At 50.2% G+C, this 15841-nt stretch overlaps 1 protein-coding gene across 1 annotated transcript in view; it reads left to right on the top strand.

The window, feature by feature from the left end:
- Positions 1–6766: 6766 nt before the first annotated feature.
- LOC123374742 (broad substrate specificity ATP-binding cassette transporter ABCG2-like) overlaps positions 6767–15841 on the top strand; it is a 66649-nt gene continuing 57574 nt past the window's right edge. The window contains exon 1 of the mRNA XM_045024986.1: positions 6767–6825. Within this exon, the coding sequence (XP_044880921.1) occupies positions 6815–6825 (11 nt within the window). The 5' untranslated portion in view covers positions 6767–6814. The remainder of the gene's footprint in view (positions 6826–15841) is intronic.

Genomic DNA, 15841 nt, shown 5'->3' with positions numbered 1-15841 from the left:
AATCTTTAATTCCTGGAGACTCCAGGCCAGTCCTGTGGGGTTGGCAACCTCAGACATGGCCTGAACTAACTTGAGTGAGGAGCACACCTGTTTCCACAGCAAAGTCAAGGCCTTCAACACCTTGCAAGGAATTTTCTGACTAAGCTAGCAGGTATCCACTAGTGTCAAAGAAGCTGGCTTAAACTTCGTCTCAGAGTGACTCACCACCTTTGCAGACCTTCTTTGGCCCTCTTCAGCCAGTCGTTTTGTAAACAAGGGAAAACACCCGATTCTCTGTCATTGTTGAATAAGAGCTCAGCTGGTGGTTGCATAAGTTGTTGATGTTCCAATGAGATTAATGTTCTTTCCAATAAAAATTCCATTCAGGCCTTCTGTTAAAAAAATGCATGAAGCATAACTTGCTTTGCAAGACAGCTGCTGCCAGTCTGGAAGGCAGGGCTTGTTGGAGAAGACATTTGGATTTGAATTCTGGTGAGAGCTGGGGAATGAAAGAGCTTCTGGTGTTTACTCCTAGCACTGAACTGCTTGGATCTTCAGCCAGCAGAGGAACTGCATTTTCTGCTTGCCGAGATCTGGCTGGATACAGTATAGCGCTGCTCAAACCTCAAATGAGGGAGGCCAGGACTCACGTTTTCAAAAGTGGCCTAGAATGTTAGACCTAATGGTGCCTCCACCTGGGCACCCATAAAACAGCTGCACTCTGAGTTAGGCACTTTGGGAAATCTGTGCCCAGGGTCACTCCGCGAGTCCTGCGGAACAGAACCCCGGAGTGCTATCTAAAGGAGAACATAAGAAAGGCCGTACAGGGTCAGACCAAAGGTCCATCTAGCCCAGTATCTGTCTACCGACAGTGGCCAATGCCAGGTGCCCCTGAGGGAGTGAACCTAACAGGCAATGATCAAGTGATCTCTCTCCTGCCACCCATCTCCATCCTCTGACGAACAGAGGCTAGGGACACCATTCTTACCCATCCTGGCTAATAGCCATTTATGGACTTAGCCACCATGAATTTATCCAGTCCCCTTTTAAACATTGTTATAGTCCTAGCCTTCACAACCTCCTCAGGTAAGGAGTTCCACAAGTTGACTGTGCGCTGCGTGAAGAAGAACTTCCTTTTATTTGTTTTAAACCTGCTGCCTATTAATTTCATTTGGTGACCCCTAGTTCTTGTATTATGGGAATAAGTAAATAACTTTTCCTTATCCACTTTCTCAACATCACTCATGATTTTATATACCTCTATCATGTCCCCCCTTAGTCTTCTCTTTTCCAAACTGAAGAGTCCTAGCCTCTTTAGGAGGAGGCAGTGTGGCCTAGTGGATAGGGCACTAGCCAGGGAGTCAGCAAATCCACCCATTCTGGGCTTTGCCACTGACCAGCCATATGGCCTTGGGTGACTCACTCCACTTCTTGGTGCTTCTGTTTCTCCTCCCACCTACTCTCTCACCTGTTCAGGTCGTGAGTTCTGTGGGGCAGGGATGGGCTCACTCTGTGTTTCTGCAGCACCATCCTAACACAATAGGGCCCCAGTTACAGCTGACTGAAGATTTGTGATTAAAAATGACCTTTATTCCCCTAAATGCAAATGCTTTTGTTTGCTTTTGAAATGCTCTTGGTCCACAGACAAACTGAAACTGAGTCAGCTTTTGAAAAATAACATGGATTTTACTGAAAGCCATGCACATTTCAGACACCCCCCCCCCCCACACACACACATTGCCATTGAAAAAATGTTTGGGGGGCAGGTGGCTGGTTGTTCTTTCAGAACATATGGGGGTGGATATTTGTCCTTCCCTCCCCTGCCTTTCTTATATGGAGCCTCAAGAATTGCCAGAGGGAAAGAGCTGCAGGAGAGTGGTAATTGTGAGTTGCTGGTGATGAGTTCTGAGCTGTGGGGAGGACTGGCTGGAGCTGGGGGACCCTGCTGAGCTGCATGAAGGCTGGTGCAGAGGGGCCCAGGAATGAGGGGAAGAACCAGCTGGGTCAGTGTAATCAGGGCCCACAAACAAGGGGTTGGGCCTGGAAGAAGGTTCCCTTGAGCAGGGGCAGGGCTCACATGTAAGGAGTCCTGGAGGAGTGAAATACTGTGGGGAGGTCAATCATGGGACAGCTGACTTGGGGCTATAGAACCAGCCTTGTGAGAGCCAGTGGGACTTGGTCCTATCAGGCAGACAGCCTGGAGAATACAGTCCTGGAGCAGGGCTAAGGGACTGGGACTAGGTGACATTTGAATGGGACTGAAAAGCTGCTCCACTGACACCTGGTCTTGGAAAGGAGGGGTGGGGAATGACTGCTTTCATCATGGGGGATCTGTAGACTGTAGCACCTTTATATAAAATCAGAAGGCTTACATTTGCTGCTGGGACACAATATTCCTTTGCACGGGTGGATAAAGGGAAAACCAAGGTGGGTCATGCCAGTGCTTCTGAGGTCTGCCATGGGAGGATGCTGGTGTTGGGGGTTTCCCTGTAACAAGCCCCCTAGAGCAGTAACTCTCACAGGGGGTCTATGGCCCCCTGTGGGGCCCACAGCCCCAATCCCCAGCACCCCAAGAGCAGCAGGGCTGAATTCTGGAGCCCTGAGTCCATGGGCAGAGTTGGGAGGTGTAAAGGAGCAGGACTCACCCCTGCAGTACCTCCTGGTGGTCATCTCAGGGAATTAGCTCTTTTACAGCCTCAGAGCACCCTCTGCAGGACCAGTGTCCTGCTTTCACCTTACCCCATGTCCCTCCCAGACCCAGGTGCCCCTTTGCCCTGGGGCTGCCCCCTGGCCATACCTCCACCAGTCTCTATGGGTCTCTCCACTCTCTATCCCCACCTTGCCCCAGTCATGGGCTACAGCCAGTCACCATCTAGCCCCCACTCCCTGGGGCAGACTGCAGTATAAAAGCCACTCATCATAGGCAAGGGGGGTTGGACAAGCTGCCTTCCTCTACCAGCCAGTACCTCTGTGGGCCTAGGACCAGGCCCTGCAGCCTGGGGCATTACCAGCCTGGAGCTCCCCTGGCTCTTCCCAACCCTGCTTCACTTTCAGTACCCTTGCTACAGGCAGCCAGGCCCTGCTCTCTCCCAGCCTGGAGAGAGACTCCTCTTGGGCCTATGACTCAGAGCCTTTTTATACAGGCCAGCTGTGGCCTGATTGGGGCATGGCCCAGCTGCAGCCACTTCCCCAATCAGCCCATCTTAGCAGCTGTCAGCCACAACCTTCTCCCAGGCTGACTTTAACCTTTTTTCCGCTGGAATGGGGGAGCCACCCCACTACAGGGGGACACAGGGGTGTTGCTCACCCTGAAACTACAGTGCAAGAGCATCACCTCCATACTGGTGCACATAACAAAATTCATGTGGCGGGGGTGGGGCTGAGGGATTTGGAGTGTGGGAGGGGGCTCAAGGCTGGGACAGAGGGTTGGGGTGCAGGGGTGTGAGGACTCCAGCTGGGGGGGCAGGATCTGGGGTGGGACCAGGCATGAGGGGTTTGGGATGCAGGAGGGTGCACTGGGGCTAGAGCAGGGAGAGAGGACTCTCCCCAGCTCTCTCTCCCCACAGCAGCACCTGGGCTGGGCAGGAGGGGCATCTCTCCCTGCCGCAGCAGCTCTGGGGCTGAGGCCACAGGATAGGCGCCCCTCCCCCAGCCCCTGCAGGTCTGGCCAGGGCTAGGTTCAGGGAGGGGCACCCCAGCCGTGACAGGTCCAGGCCGGGCCACCCCAGCTGTGGCTGGGTCTGGGCCGCAGCATAGCTGGGGATGGGGAGCCTCCCCTGCCGTGGCACGTTGGGGGCTGGGCTAGATTGGGGCTGGGGGAGGGGCACCCCTGCCCTGGCCGCAGCAGGTTCCCAGGCAGGTTCCCTGAGCGCATGTGCCATGCTAAATAGGCTGCTGCACAGTCGCGTGGCCGCGCAGCTTACAGGGAATTTAGCAGGCGACCAGTTTGGTTTAACAGTGAAATCTTTGGTGAGCTTAAACACAAAAAGGAAGCTTACAAGAAGTGGAAACTTGGACAGATGACTAGGGAGGAGTATAAAAATATTACTTGAGCATGCAGGGGTGTAATCAGGAAGGCCAAAACACAGTTGGAGTTGCAGCTAGCAAGAGATGTGAAGAATAACAAGAACGGTTTCTACAGGTATGTTAGCAACAAGAAGTTCAGGGAGAGGCAACCTAGTGACAGATGATGTGGAAAAAGCTGAAGTACTCAATGTTTTTTTGCCTCGGTCTTCACAGATAAAGTCATCTCCCAGACTGCTGCACTAGGCAGCACAGTTTGGGGAGGAGCTGAGCAGCCCTCAGTGGTAAAAGAACAGGTTTAGGACTCTTTAAAAAAGCTGGACATACACAAGTCCGTGGGGCCGGATGCAATGCATCTGAGGGGGCTGAGGGAGTTGGCTGATGTGATTGCAGAGCCATTGGCCATTATCTCTGAAAACTCGTGGCGATCGGGGGAGGTCCCACATGATTGTAAAAAGGCAAATATAGTGCCCATCTTTTAAAAAGAGAAGAAGGAGAATCCAGGGAACTACAGACTGGTCAGCCTCACCTCTGTCCCTAGAAAAATCATGGAGCAGGTCCTCAAAGAATCCATTTTGAAGCACTTGGAGGAGGGGAAGGTGATCAGGAACAGTCAATATGGATTCACCAAGGGCAAGTCATGCCTGACCAACCTGATTGCCGTCTATGATGAGATAACTGGCTCTATGAATATGGGGAAAGTGGTGGACATGATATATCTTGACTTCAGCAAAGCTTTTGATATGGTCTTCAAAAGTATTCTTGCCAGCCAGTTAAAGAAGTATGGATTGGATGAATGGACTATAAGGAGGGTAGAAAGCTGGCTAGATTGTCAGGCTCAATGGATAGTGATCAGTGTCTAGTTGGCAGCCAGTATGAAACAGAGTGCCTAGGGATCGGTCCTGAGACCAGTTTTGTTCAACATCTTCATTAATGATCTGGATGATGGGATGAATTGCAAAGTTCATGGATGACACTAAGCTGGGGGGAGAGGTAGATACACTGGAGGGTAGAGTTAGGGTCCGCTGTGATCTAGACATAGATGATTAGGGTTGGAAGAGACCTCAAGAGGTCATCTAATCCAACCCCCTGCTCAAAGGAAGGCCAACACCAACTAAATCATCCCAGCCAGGGCTTTGTCAAGCCGGGCCTTAAAAACCTCTAAGGATGGAGATTCCACCACCTCCCTAGGTAACCTATTCCAGTGCTTCACCACCGTCCTAGTGAAATAGTGTTTCCTAATATCCAACCTAGATCTAGAGTTGTGTCTGGGACAGGAGATATTGGCTAGTGTCATTTGGTTGCACAATCCAAGGAGCAGCTTACATGCCAGAGGCTGTGTGTGAACAACCCAGGAGTGGGGGTTCTCCCAGCAGAGCAGGGTAAGGCTGGCTCCCAGAGCCAAGGATTGGAGTGACCTAGTAGATCACTGGTCCAGATAACACCAGAGGGGAACATCACAGTGGTGCAGCGAGCAGGGTGTATGTATGGCTTGTTACTCCAAATGAAGTTCACACTTTAAGCACTGATATTTGTGAATCTTAAGTGCAGTTGCTAAGAACAGTCAGGAGGAGGTCACAGTTTTGTTATTTTCTGTTTGTTTATTTCAGGAAAGGAAAGCAGGAATAGAAAAGCAGGAAAATGCAATTGCTTCACTGCTTTTACTCAAAGTTGGAGCTTTTTAGGCTGCAGAGTGCAGAAAAGGAGAGGGAGCACCAGAGATTATTGCAACTGAAAGAACTGAAAGAACTGGAGATAAAGGAAAAAGAGAGAGAGAAAAAAAAGGAAAAAGGAAAAAGAGGTAGCCAGGGAGGAGACTGCACACAGAAGGGCTATGGAAGAAAAAGAGAGAGAGAGAGAGAGAGCAAAAACACCATCTGGACCCGCTAGAAAAGCAGAACCAGAACCCCCCGACCTCAATGACTCTCATCACTCTGAAAATCCACAAGTGCGAACACTTATGTCCTGCATACAGTGAGGACGATGATATTGCTGAATATCTGACTACCTTTGAAAGGCTGTGTGTAATACATGAAATCCCTGATATTAAGAGGGTTCCTACCCTGATTGCAAAATTAACTGGCAAAGCTCAAAATGTATTCAATGGAAAGCCTATTGAAGATGCTTTAGACTATTGTAAATTAAAAATCGTGTTTTGCGAAGTTTTCAGATTACCCCTGAAACATATAGAGTTAAATTTAGGAATCTTAAGAGGGATATTGGTATGAGTAATGGGGAGTCATAGGTATGAGTAAGGGGGAGGGATAGCTCAGTGTTTTGAGCACTGGCCTGCTAAACCCAGGGTTGTGAGTTCAATCCTTGAGGGGGCCACTTAGGGATCTGGGGCAAAATCAGTACTTGGTCCTGCTAGTGAAGGCAGCAGGCTGGACTCAATGACCCTTCAGGGTCCCTTCCAGTTCTAGGAGATAGGTATATCTCCATTATTTCTTTCTTTCTTTCAATAGGTAAACAAAATTAAAGGTTTGTTGGGAAAATGGTTGAGGGGTAAAGAGGTAGCAAGTTTTGAGGGAACGTTGGATCTTGTTGCTCAAGAGCATTTCCTGAGCATATGTAAGGCTGATGTAAAGCAGTGTCTATGGGACAAAGATGTAATGTTGATGGGACGGCTGTTTTAGCTGATGCCTTTGAACAGAATCAGGTGTCTATTGAGGGCAGCCCACAGAAAAAGAGGTTTAAAATGGGGGAAGGGAGGATCCCATTTTGCCCCTGGGAAGACAGAAGGGGGTTGGGAGTCTAAACATTCTCTTACTCAAAAACATTCCCTAACCCTCATCCCAAATCTCCTGTAACCATGGATGGCAGGTTTGTAGAAATTTTGGTGGTGTCCAGAACCTGCCCCCCCCCAAACTCCGCCCCCCACCTACCTAAGGCTCTGGGAGGCAGTTTGGTGGGGGGAGGAGGTCTGGGGTGCAGGCCCTGGGATGGAGCAAGGGGTTGGGGTGCAGGAGGGGGTATGGGGTGCAGGTTCTGGGAGGGAATTTGGGTGCAGGCTCCAGGCTGGGGCAGGGGCTGGGTGTGCAAAAGGGGGTGACGGGTGTAGGCTCTGGGGCAGGGTGGGGGCAAGGGGTGCAGGCTCTGGGAGGGAGTTTGGGGGCAGGAGGTGGTGTATGGGAAGGGGGAGGGGTGAACACTCTGGGATGGAGTTTGGGGATAGGAGGGGGTGCAGGGGTGAGGGCTGTGGGGCTGAGCATGAGGGGTTTGGGGTGTGGGAGGGGGCTCAAGGCTAGGGCAGAAGGTTGAGGTGTGGAGTGGGGGCTGTGGGGCTGAGGATGAGGGGTTCATGATGCAGAAGGGGACTCAGGGCTGGGGCCAGGGCCGGCTTCAGACCCCAGCGCACCAAGCGCGCGCTTGGGGCGGCATTTTGCCGGCAGGGCAGCAGGCAGCTCTGGCGGTCCTCCCGCAGGCATGACTGCGGACGGTTCGCTGGTCCCGCGGCTCGGGTGGACCTCCCGCAGGCATGACTGCGGATGCTCCACCGGAGCCGCGTGACCAGCGGACCCTCCGCAGTCATGCCTGCGGGAGGTCCGCTGGTCCCGCGGTTCCAGTACACCTTCCGCAGGCATGACTGCTTGGGGCGGCCAAATTCCTAGAGCCGCCCCTGGCTGGGGCAGAGGATTAGAGTGCAGGGGTATATGGGCTCTGGCTGGGGTTGAGGTGTTTGGGGCATTGGAGAGGCTCAAGGCTAGGGCAGACGGGCAGGGTAAGGGCAGCCTGCCCTGCCATTAGTGGATGGGGGGCACTAGGACCCTGCAGCAGCAGTTGATGCCGGGAGCCGGCAGAGTAGAGTCAGCGTGGAGCTGCAGGCTCCTGGGCCTGGGGGAGGTGAGCAGGGGCAGCAAGTGGGGCTAGGGCACACTCAGGGGAGGCATGTGGGGGCAGCAGGCAGGGGCAAGGGAGAGACCCGGCCCCAAATATTGGTGGAGCCCAGGCACCACAAGGGCTGTATAACTTGCCGCCCCTACCTGTAACAGCAGAAGAGCCCAAAAGGTGCTATCAGTGTAATTCCACTGATCACCTGAGGAATAAATGTCCTGTGCTAGGAGGAAGCAGGCAACCGATAGCTCATGTTAATTCTGCTGTCCTCAACACAGAAACCCCCCAAGCAATTGAAACCTATTATATTGGTTTTCTGCTATTAGCCTCTGCAGAACCAGATATGGAGCATGTTGAGGTTGTCCAAATTGATGGCAGGGAATACTTGGGGCAGAGGGATACAGGGGCCCAGATCCCTCTGGTTAAGCAGAGTGTGGTCCCAAAGGCCAGTATGCTACCTGGCCAAATTGTGTGGGTGGGCGAAAGCAGATTCCTCATACCACTAGCTAAAATCTATGTGGTGTGGGAAGATTTGGAAAGTGTTTTGACTGCGGAGGTAAGAGAACACCTCCTAGTCGACCTGCTTCTTGGTAATGATTTTTTCTGTGTAGCTCAGGTTAAAGTATTTGCCTGCAGCAGGAGGGAGCTTTGTGCTGGGACCCCTGAGGGAAAGGGTAAGGTCTCAGGAACTGCTGAGAGAATGGGAGAGAGTCTCCTTGATTCTTCTGCAGCAGGGAGAAACCACATGATTCCAGGTGGGAGAGTGGTTGAGACCAGCTCCTGCACTGCAGGAAGGGATGGGGGTGTAATGCCTGCCAGGGAGAGAACTGTCCAGGTTGTTAACTGCCAGCAGGTTGCAGCTGAACCAGAGGCAAAGCCGGCTCTAGGGAGCAGAGAGAAATGTGTTCCGTAGGAGAACCCAGAGAAGGGACAGGGGATCTCAGAAACCACTGAGGTGGGTGAGGATTCCTGTGACTATGTAAGAAAGGGAAACAGGTTGCTTGCAATTATGGCAGAGGCTGAGACTAGCTCCTTTCCAGCAGAAGGCAACATGCCTTCAGGTGCAGGGGCAGGAGAAGTGTTGTCAGTGATTAAAGGAACTGACCCAGTTGTTAGCTGGCAGAGTTCTGCAGCTGAACAAGAGACAGAACCCTTCCCAGGGAGTACAGAGAAATGTGACTTAGGAGGGGGCACAGAGGAGGAAACTGGGGAAGGAATAGTGGGGGTACAGGAATGTTTCCTCACTAGTCACTTGGGGCAGGATGTCCAGGACACTAAGAGGATGGCTGGGTCAGCATCTGTGCACCCAGGCACTCAGCCTGTGGCCCAGATTTTGAGAAGGAACTGTGTAACTGACCTCCTGGAGGAGAGCAGTCACACAGCTGACTTCTCAGGGACAGACAAAGGGGTGGCAGAGGGTACCCCAATCCAGGTCCCAATTTTTCAGGATGCTATTTCTGATAAGTTTTTGGAAAGTCACTATGTCTCTTTAAATCAAGGTGCAACTCCAATGCCTGTAATAACAGAGGAGTTGGGAGCAGGAAGTTGCCAGGTGGCAGTTTGCCAGAATACAAATGACCCAACTAACAGAGAAGGGGATATTTTCCCACAGGCTGGTGAGACACAGAGAGCAGTTATGGGAAAGCTGCTGGGAAAAGGTGAATCTGATCAAAGGGTAAACACATCTAGCCCAGAGAACACAGATCATACCCCTCTAGGGGTCAGGGAAAGAGTCAGTGCTGGGAGCGGGAAACACAGGGTAACCCCAAAAGGGGAGCTGGATTTTCTGCATATGTACAGTCCTGGGATTGAGAGACAGTTCCCCAAAGGGCCAGCCAATGTGCAGAATCCCTCTGAACACCTATCTTGCCAGACCCTGAGGCACCAAAATTCCAAAAACATGATTAAATTAAGAGCCCACACAAGGAGAACACTGGAGGAAAAGAAAAGCCAGTGACCGATTACATGGGAGGGAGTCAAAGAACACCATAGATAATGAACAAACTAACCTCAAACTACACTATCAGAACAGAGGGCGTGGTATCATAAAGATACTTGTAAACACCCATCTGTGATAAAAATTTTGGTATTAATGTTAAGTTTTGAGGATAAGAATTTTGACATGGACGTTAAACCTTATGATAATGCTACTTTTCAATCAATATCTGTAAACAGGTTTAAAGCTTATCCAAGAGAAACCATTAAAAACCTGGTTTGTTGTGTGTGAATGGGGAAACTGAGGCACGCTGCCTCATGGCCTTAATGGCTGGATGCCAAGAGAACTATGACACAAACTGCTTTCGAGCGTGTCAGTGACTAACCCTCTTGCAGTAAACTAAGATGGGAGGTGTGACACTCTGTACCTCGGGGGAACACCCTACACTCCCATGTTCATCTTTATAAAATGATTGTGTGGTATCCAATGCAAAGTTTGTCATGTTGGGTGTCTTCAGAAGGCTCATGATGCACTGAGCATGGTTGTTATAGTAATGTTATGTTATAGGTTATAATTTCATGTATGTAGTTATGAGGCTGAAAATGTGTCCTCATGGCTTAAAGCAAGCTCAGGCAAAAAAAGAGCTGAGAGGCAGTTCACATCTCATCAGGGCAGGTATGGGACAAACCCAGCCCAGCCTCACAGGAACAAAGGACGCTGGCCTAGGCAGCAACAAAAGAATCTGTAAAGAATCCTGTGGCACCTTATAGACTAACAGACGTTTTGCAGCATGAGCTTTCGTGGGTGAGAGTTAAGGACCAGCCCTTTGCTTGCTTCCCCCCGTCTTTTCTGTACTGCAGAGACTTCTATCACCTTCCTCCATCTGTCCCCAAGGCAGCTGGGCCTGCCTTCCTGATGTATGAGATATCACCCCTTCTCCTTTCCCCCCTCTCCTGGTCAGATCACACCATTCTCTACAGCCATCTAGAGTGGCCAAGTGCCCAAAGTCAGAACTGCTGACCGGACACCAAAAGTCTGGTAACAGCAATCAGTCTCTGCCACCAGGAGGGCAGAAGAGCTGCAGAGCAGCTGCTGTTGGCAGAAGTGGCTCCTGGCTCTGGCAGAGAGGTAGGTACCGGTGTCGCCCGGGGGAGGGATCCTGACAGTGAGCGGCATTTGAGGAGCGGGGCTGGCAGCCGGATTCGGTCCCTGTGACATCCCATCCTGCCTTCTCAGCGTCCCGGGGCCCCAGTTCTCTCCAGCCCCTCTTCAGGGACTGACCCCTGTTTTCACCCCGTCGTGCTTCAATTGTTCCCGGTCCCTTGCTCAGGGCACCAACCCCCTTCCCCCATCCTGCCATGCCCCAGTTGTCCCCAGCCCCTCGCGCAAGGGACTGACACCCCTCTCTGCTCTGCCATGCTCTGGTTGGGCAAGCAGGCAGGCTCCACGCCAGCTTCTCCCAGCCCAGTTCTGCAGATGGCAGGTGAGTCCTGGGGGAGGTGGGGGAGAGAGCGACGGGAGGTCTGTAGTGTCCAGTTTTGGAAAGTTGGTAACCCTACAGCCAGTCCAGGCATGTGTACTATCCATCCCAGTTAGAGCTCTGCTCAGACACTGAGACTTCTAGTTCTTGCTGCTTGTGGCTGGAGCGCTCACCCAGACACAGACTCTCACCTTCTGTTTTGCTTTGTCTCTCATCAGCCAGCCCCAGTTCAGCTCAATTATTTTATACCCTTATACAAAACATTCTTATGTGATGACCTCCAAGCCCTTGATAAAGTAGCATTAGCCCCACTTTGCTGATGGGGAAAACAAGGCAGAAGCAGGTAAAGTGATGTGCAGTAGAGCAGGGAATAGCTGAGATCTCCTGATTCACATCCTTAATTACAGCACTGTCTTCCCAGTCCCACTCTGGGATTCTTTACCGTTGTCATATAACAGCTGTGGGCTGCTATAAAAGTACAACTGGGTTCAGAAAAAAATGACGTAAGTTAACGGAGGAAGGTCCAGCAATAGCTATTAGCCAGAATGGTCAGGAATGCAGCCCCAGGCTCTGGGTGTCCCTAAACCTCTGGCTGCCAGATGCTGGGACTGGACAACAGGGGATGGAACACTTGATCACTGCCTGTTCTGTTCATTCCCTCTGAAGCACCTGGAACCGGCCGCTGTGAGTGACAAGCCGTTGGGCTAGATGGACCATTGGTCTGACCAAGTATGGCCGTTCTTGTGTTCTTCTGGCTGGTGTCAAAGTTAGACTCAGGACTCACAGTTTGTCAGACCACTCTGTTTTATTAGCACAGCGCTCTGCTAATAACACCCAGATAATGTGAGTGTTGTGTATTTGGTTGTCATGGTTTTTGTTGCTATGGCAACTGAGTTAGATTATTATGGGTTAGCTCAGCCAGCTTCAGCTGGCTGAGTGAGCTCTCTCTCTCTGTAAATAAAATGGTGGTTTTGTTAGCTGTCAGCTCTCTGGCCTCAACTGATTTCTTCCTAAACCGGCTCCCCCCAAGGATATAACAGTGAGCACCATGCAAGATACAAATTATCTTATTTATACAGATAAAAGGGTGAGAACTTAACAAGATAACAAAAGAAGCAGAAGCAGATAAGTTTACCTGGGCTAGGCATGCATATCTTATTTCCTTACTAACTATTACCGATCTTCTGTTAATGTTTCGCCATTAGCACCATTGTTTACGCCTAATGTTTCTTTTCCTGGCACCTGTATTTCAACATTTCTTATTTCTGCTTAAAAGTACATACAACATTTCTTTAATCCATTCTTATTTTTACAAAATAATTCATTCTACTTTCACAATCCCTCCTTTTGGTCAAGCTCACGCCATGACCAAAATTTTACTGGGTTCCACATATTAACCATTCTTTATTTCTTTGTTCATTAGCAATATTCAAAATTATCATATTAGCACTTTGTTCTGGGGCAGTCACCTGGGTGGCATACCTTACACAATTTTGGGTACAACAGGAGACTAACTGAAAACATACAAAAATTATTAGGATTCCAAACAGGATAGTCAGGGCTCCCTGAAACAACCAGTTTCCTATGCCAGAGAAATTGAACAGGTTACTTAGCCACTTCCATAAAGAACTTGGCTCTTCATGGGGAAGATACGCGATTTGTTCTAAGTGGCTAGCGCGATTTATTACCTCATTGGTATTGTCAGGTATAAACACTCAACATTGTTTTCCAATGAGAGCACAGGTCCCTGCTTTGGCCGCCAGCACTATGTCCAATGCCTGACGGTTTTGGAGGGCCACCTGTCGGATCGCCCCTGTTTCTTTGGCCAGGGCTCTTAAACTTTCTCCAGTTTTATTTGCCATTATTTTAACTATTGCTCGTAACCTCAGGAGCCTTTTTGCCTGGTGTATTACTCCCCCAAGTGGGATAAAGATACTGCCAATAGCCTCTTCCCAGGTGTCATTACTGTTCCATATTGTGTTAAATGGACAAGGTCCTCCAGTGAGGTCTGACGAATTGAGTGGGATAGCCAGGACAGGAACACCAGTTTGAGAGTGGGCTGGGATGTGGCTGCCGACCCAACATTTAGAAATATTAAGGGTCTGAGCTATCCACACTTGCTGCGGGATAAAAGAATTGTCATTGTGGACTCCCCAGACCTTAAAACACCAGCAGCCGAGGAACAGGCACCACCAGAGGCGCATGTTGGAGGCAGGGCCCTTCTGGTTCTGACAACCTCAACTGAGGAAACCGCAGTCATGGTTTTACGTCCGCCAGGCAGCAGGTGCTAGGCTCACTACTGCTTCTTCTTGGGCCTTGCTTTAGGTCGTCATCTGCTTCTGGTAACCCTTAGGAGAACGTAGATTGTAAGGTATTGCAGGCTGTTCCTCTACATCTTCTTCTGGAGTCAAAATTGACTCTGCGTGGTCCTAAGGTGATGATTGGTTCGCTGGGGGTGGTGCATTCTTACACTGCGAAGCATGTATCCACTCTGCAATGCCAGACAGTTTAACAGCTGTCTGGCTAGTAAGCAGTGCCTGATGATTCTTTGATGTTCTTTAAGTCTCTTTACTACTTCTTCCTTGACTCTGGCTATAACAATTGCCTTCACACCTTATCTTTTCCTGATGCATACATTCCTCATTCGCACAAGAAGAACTCCACATGGACTCCTCCTGAGGGTCGAAATGACAGTCTGGACCTATACATTGAATGCTTCCGCCGGCGTGCACAGGCAGAAATTGTGGAAAAACAACATCGCTTGCCTCACAACCTAAGTCGTGCAGAACGCAATGCCATCCACAGCCTCAGAAACCATCCTGACATTATAATCAAAGAGGCTGATAAAGGAGGTGCTGTTGTCATCATGAACAGGTCTGACTACCAAAAGGAGGCCGCCAGACAACTCTCCAATACTAAATTTTACAGGCTACTTCCCTCAGATCCCACTGAGGAATACACTAAGAAACTGCACCATCTACTCAGGACACTCCCTACACTAACACCAGAACTAATCAACATACCCTTAGAGCCCCGACCAGGGTTATTCTATCTACTACCCAAGATCCACAAACCCGGAAATCCTGGACGCCCCGTCATCTCGGGCATTGGAACTCTCACCGAAGGACTGTCTGGATATGTAGACTCTCTACTCAGACCCTATGCTACCAGCACTCCCAGCTATCTCCGTGACACCACTGATTTCCTGAGGAAACTACAATGCATTGGTGACCTTCCAGAAAACACCATCCTGGCCACCATGGATGTAGAGGCTCTCTACACAAACATCCCACACACTGATGGAATACAAGCTGTCAGGAACAGTATCCCTGATGATGCCACAGCACAACTGGTTGCTGAGCTCTGTGGCTTTATCCTCACACACAACTATTTCAAATTTGCTGACAATATATATCTCCAGATCAGTGGCACCGCTATGGGCACCCGTATGGCCCCACAATATGCCAATATTTGTATGGCCGACCTGGAACAACGCTTCCTCAGCTCCCGTCCACTCACGCCCCTTCTCTACCTACGCTACATCGATGACATCTTCATCATCTGGACCCATGGGAAGGAGACTCTGGAAAAATTCCACCACGATTTCAAAAGCTTCCACCCCTCCATCAACCTCAGCCTGGACCAATCTACACGGGAGGTCCACTTCCTAGACACCACGGTGCAAATAAGTGATGGTCACATCAACACCACCCTATACCGAAAACCTACCGACCGCTATGCCTACCTTCATGCCTCCAGCTTCCATCCCGGACACACCACAAGATCCATTGTCTACAGCCAAGCACTGAGGTACAACCGTATCTGCTCTAACCCCGCAGACAGAGACCAACACCTAGAAAATCTCCACCAAGCAGTCTCAAGACTACAGTACCCACACGAAGAAATAAGGAAACAGATCAACAGAGCCAGACGTGTACCCAGAAGCCTCCTACTGGAAGACAAACCCAAGAAAGAAACCAACAGGACTCCACTGGCCATCACATACAGTCCCCAGCTAAAACCCCTACAACGCATCATCAGGGATCTACAACCCATCCTGGACAATGATCCCACACTTTCACAGGCCTTGGGTGGCAGACCAGTCCTCGCCCACAGACAACCTGCCAACCTGAAGCATATTCTCACCAGTAACTGCACACCGCACCATAGTAACTCTAGCTCAGGAACCAACCCATGCAACAAACCTCGATGCCAACTCTGCCCACATATCTACACCAGCAACACCATCACAGGACCAAACCAGATCAGCCACAACATCACCGGTTCATTCACCTGCACTTCCACCAATGTAATATATGCCATCATATGCCAGCAATGCCCCTCTGCTATGTACATCGGCCAAACTGGACAGTCTCTAAGGAAAAGGATAAATGGACACAAATCAGACATTAGGAATGGCAATATACAAAAACCTGTAGGAGAACACTTCAACCTCCCTGGCCACACAATAGCAGATCTTAAGGTGGCCATCCTACAGCAAAAAAACTTTAGGACCAGACTTCAAAGAGAAACTGCTGAGCTCCAGTTCATCTGCAAATTTGATACCATCAGCTCAGGACTAAACAAAG

Source organism: Mauremys mutica, chromosome 7, assembly GCF_020497125.1.
Source record: "Mauremys mutica isolate MM-2020 ecotype Southern chromosome 7, ASM2049712v1, whole genome shotgun sequence".
In the NCBI taxonomy this organism is placed as follows: domain Eukaryota; kingdom Metazoa; phylum Chordata; order Testudines; family Geoemydidae; genus Mauremys; species Mauremys mutica.
This window is presented reverse-complemented; position numbering and strand designations above follow the sequence as displayed.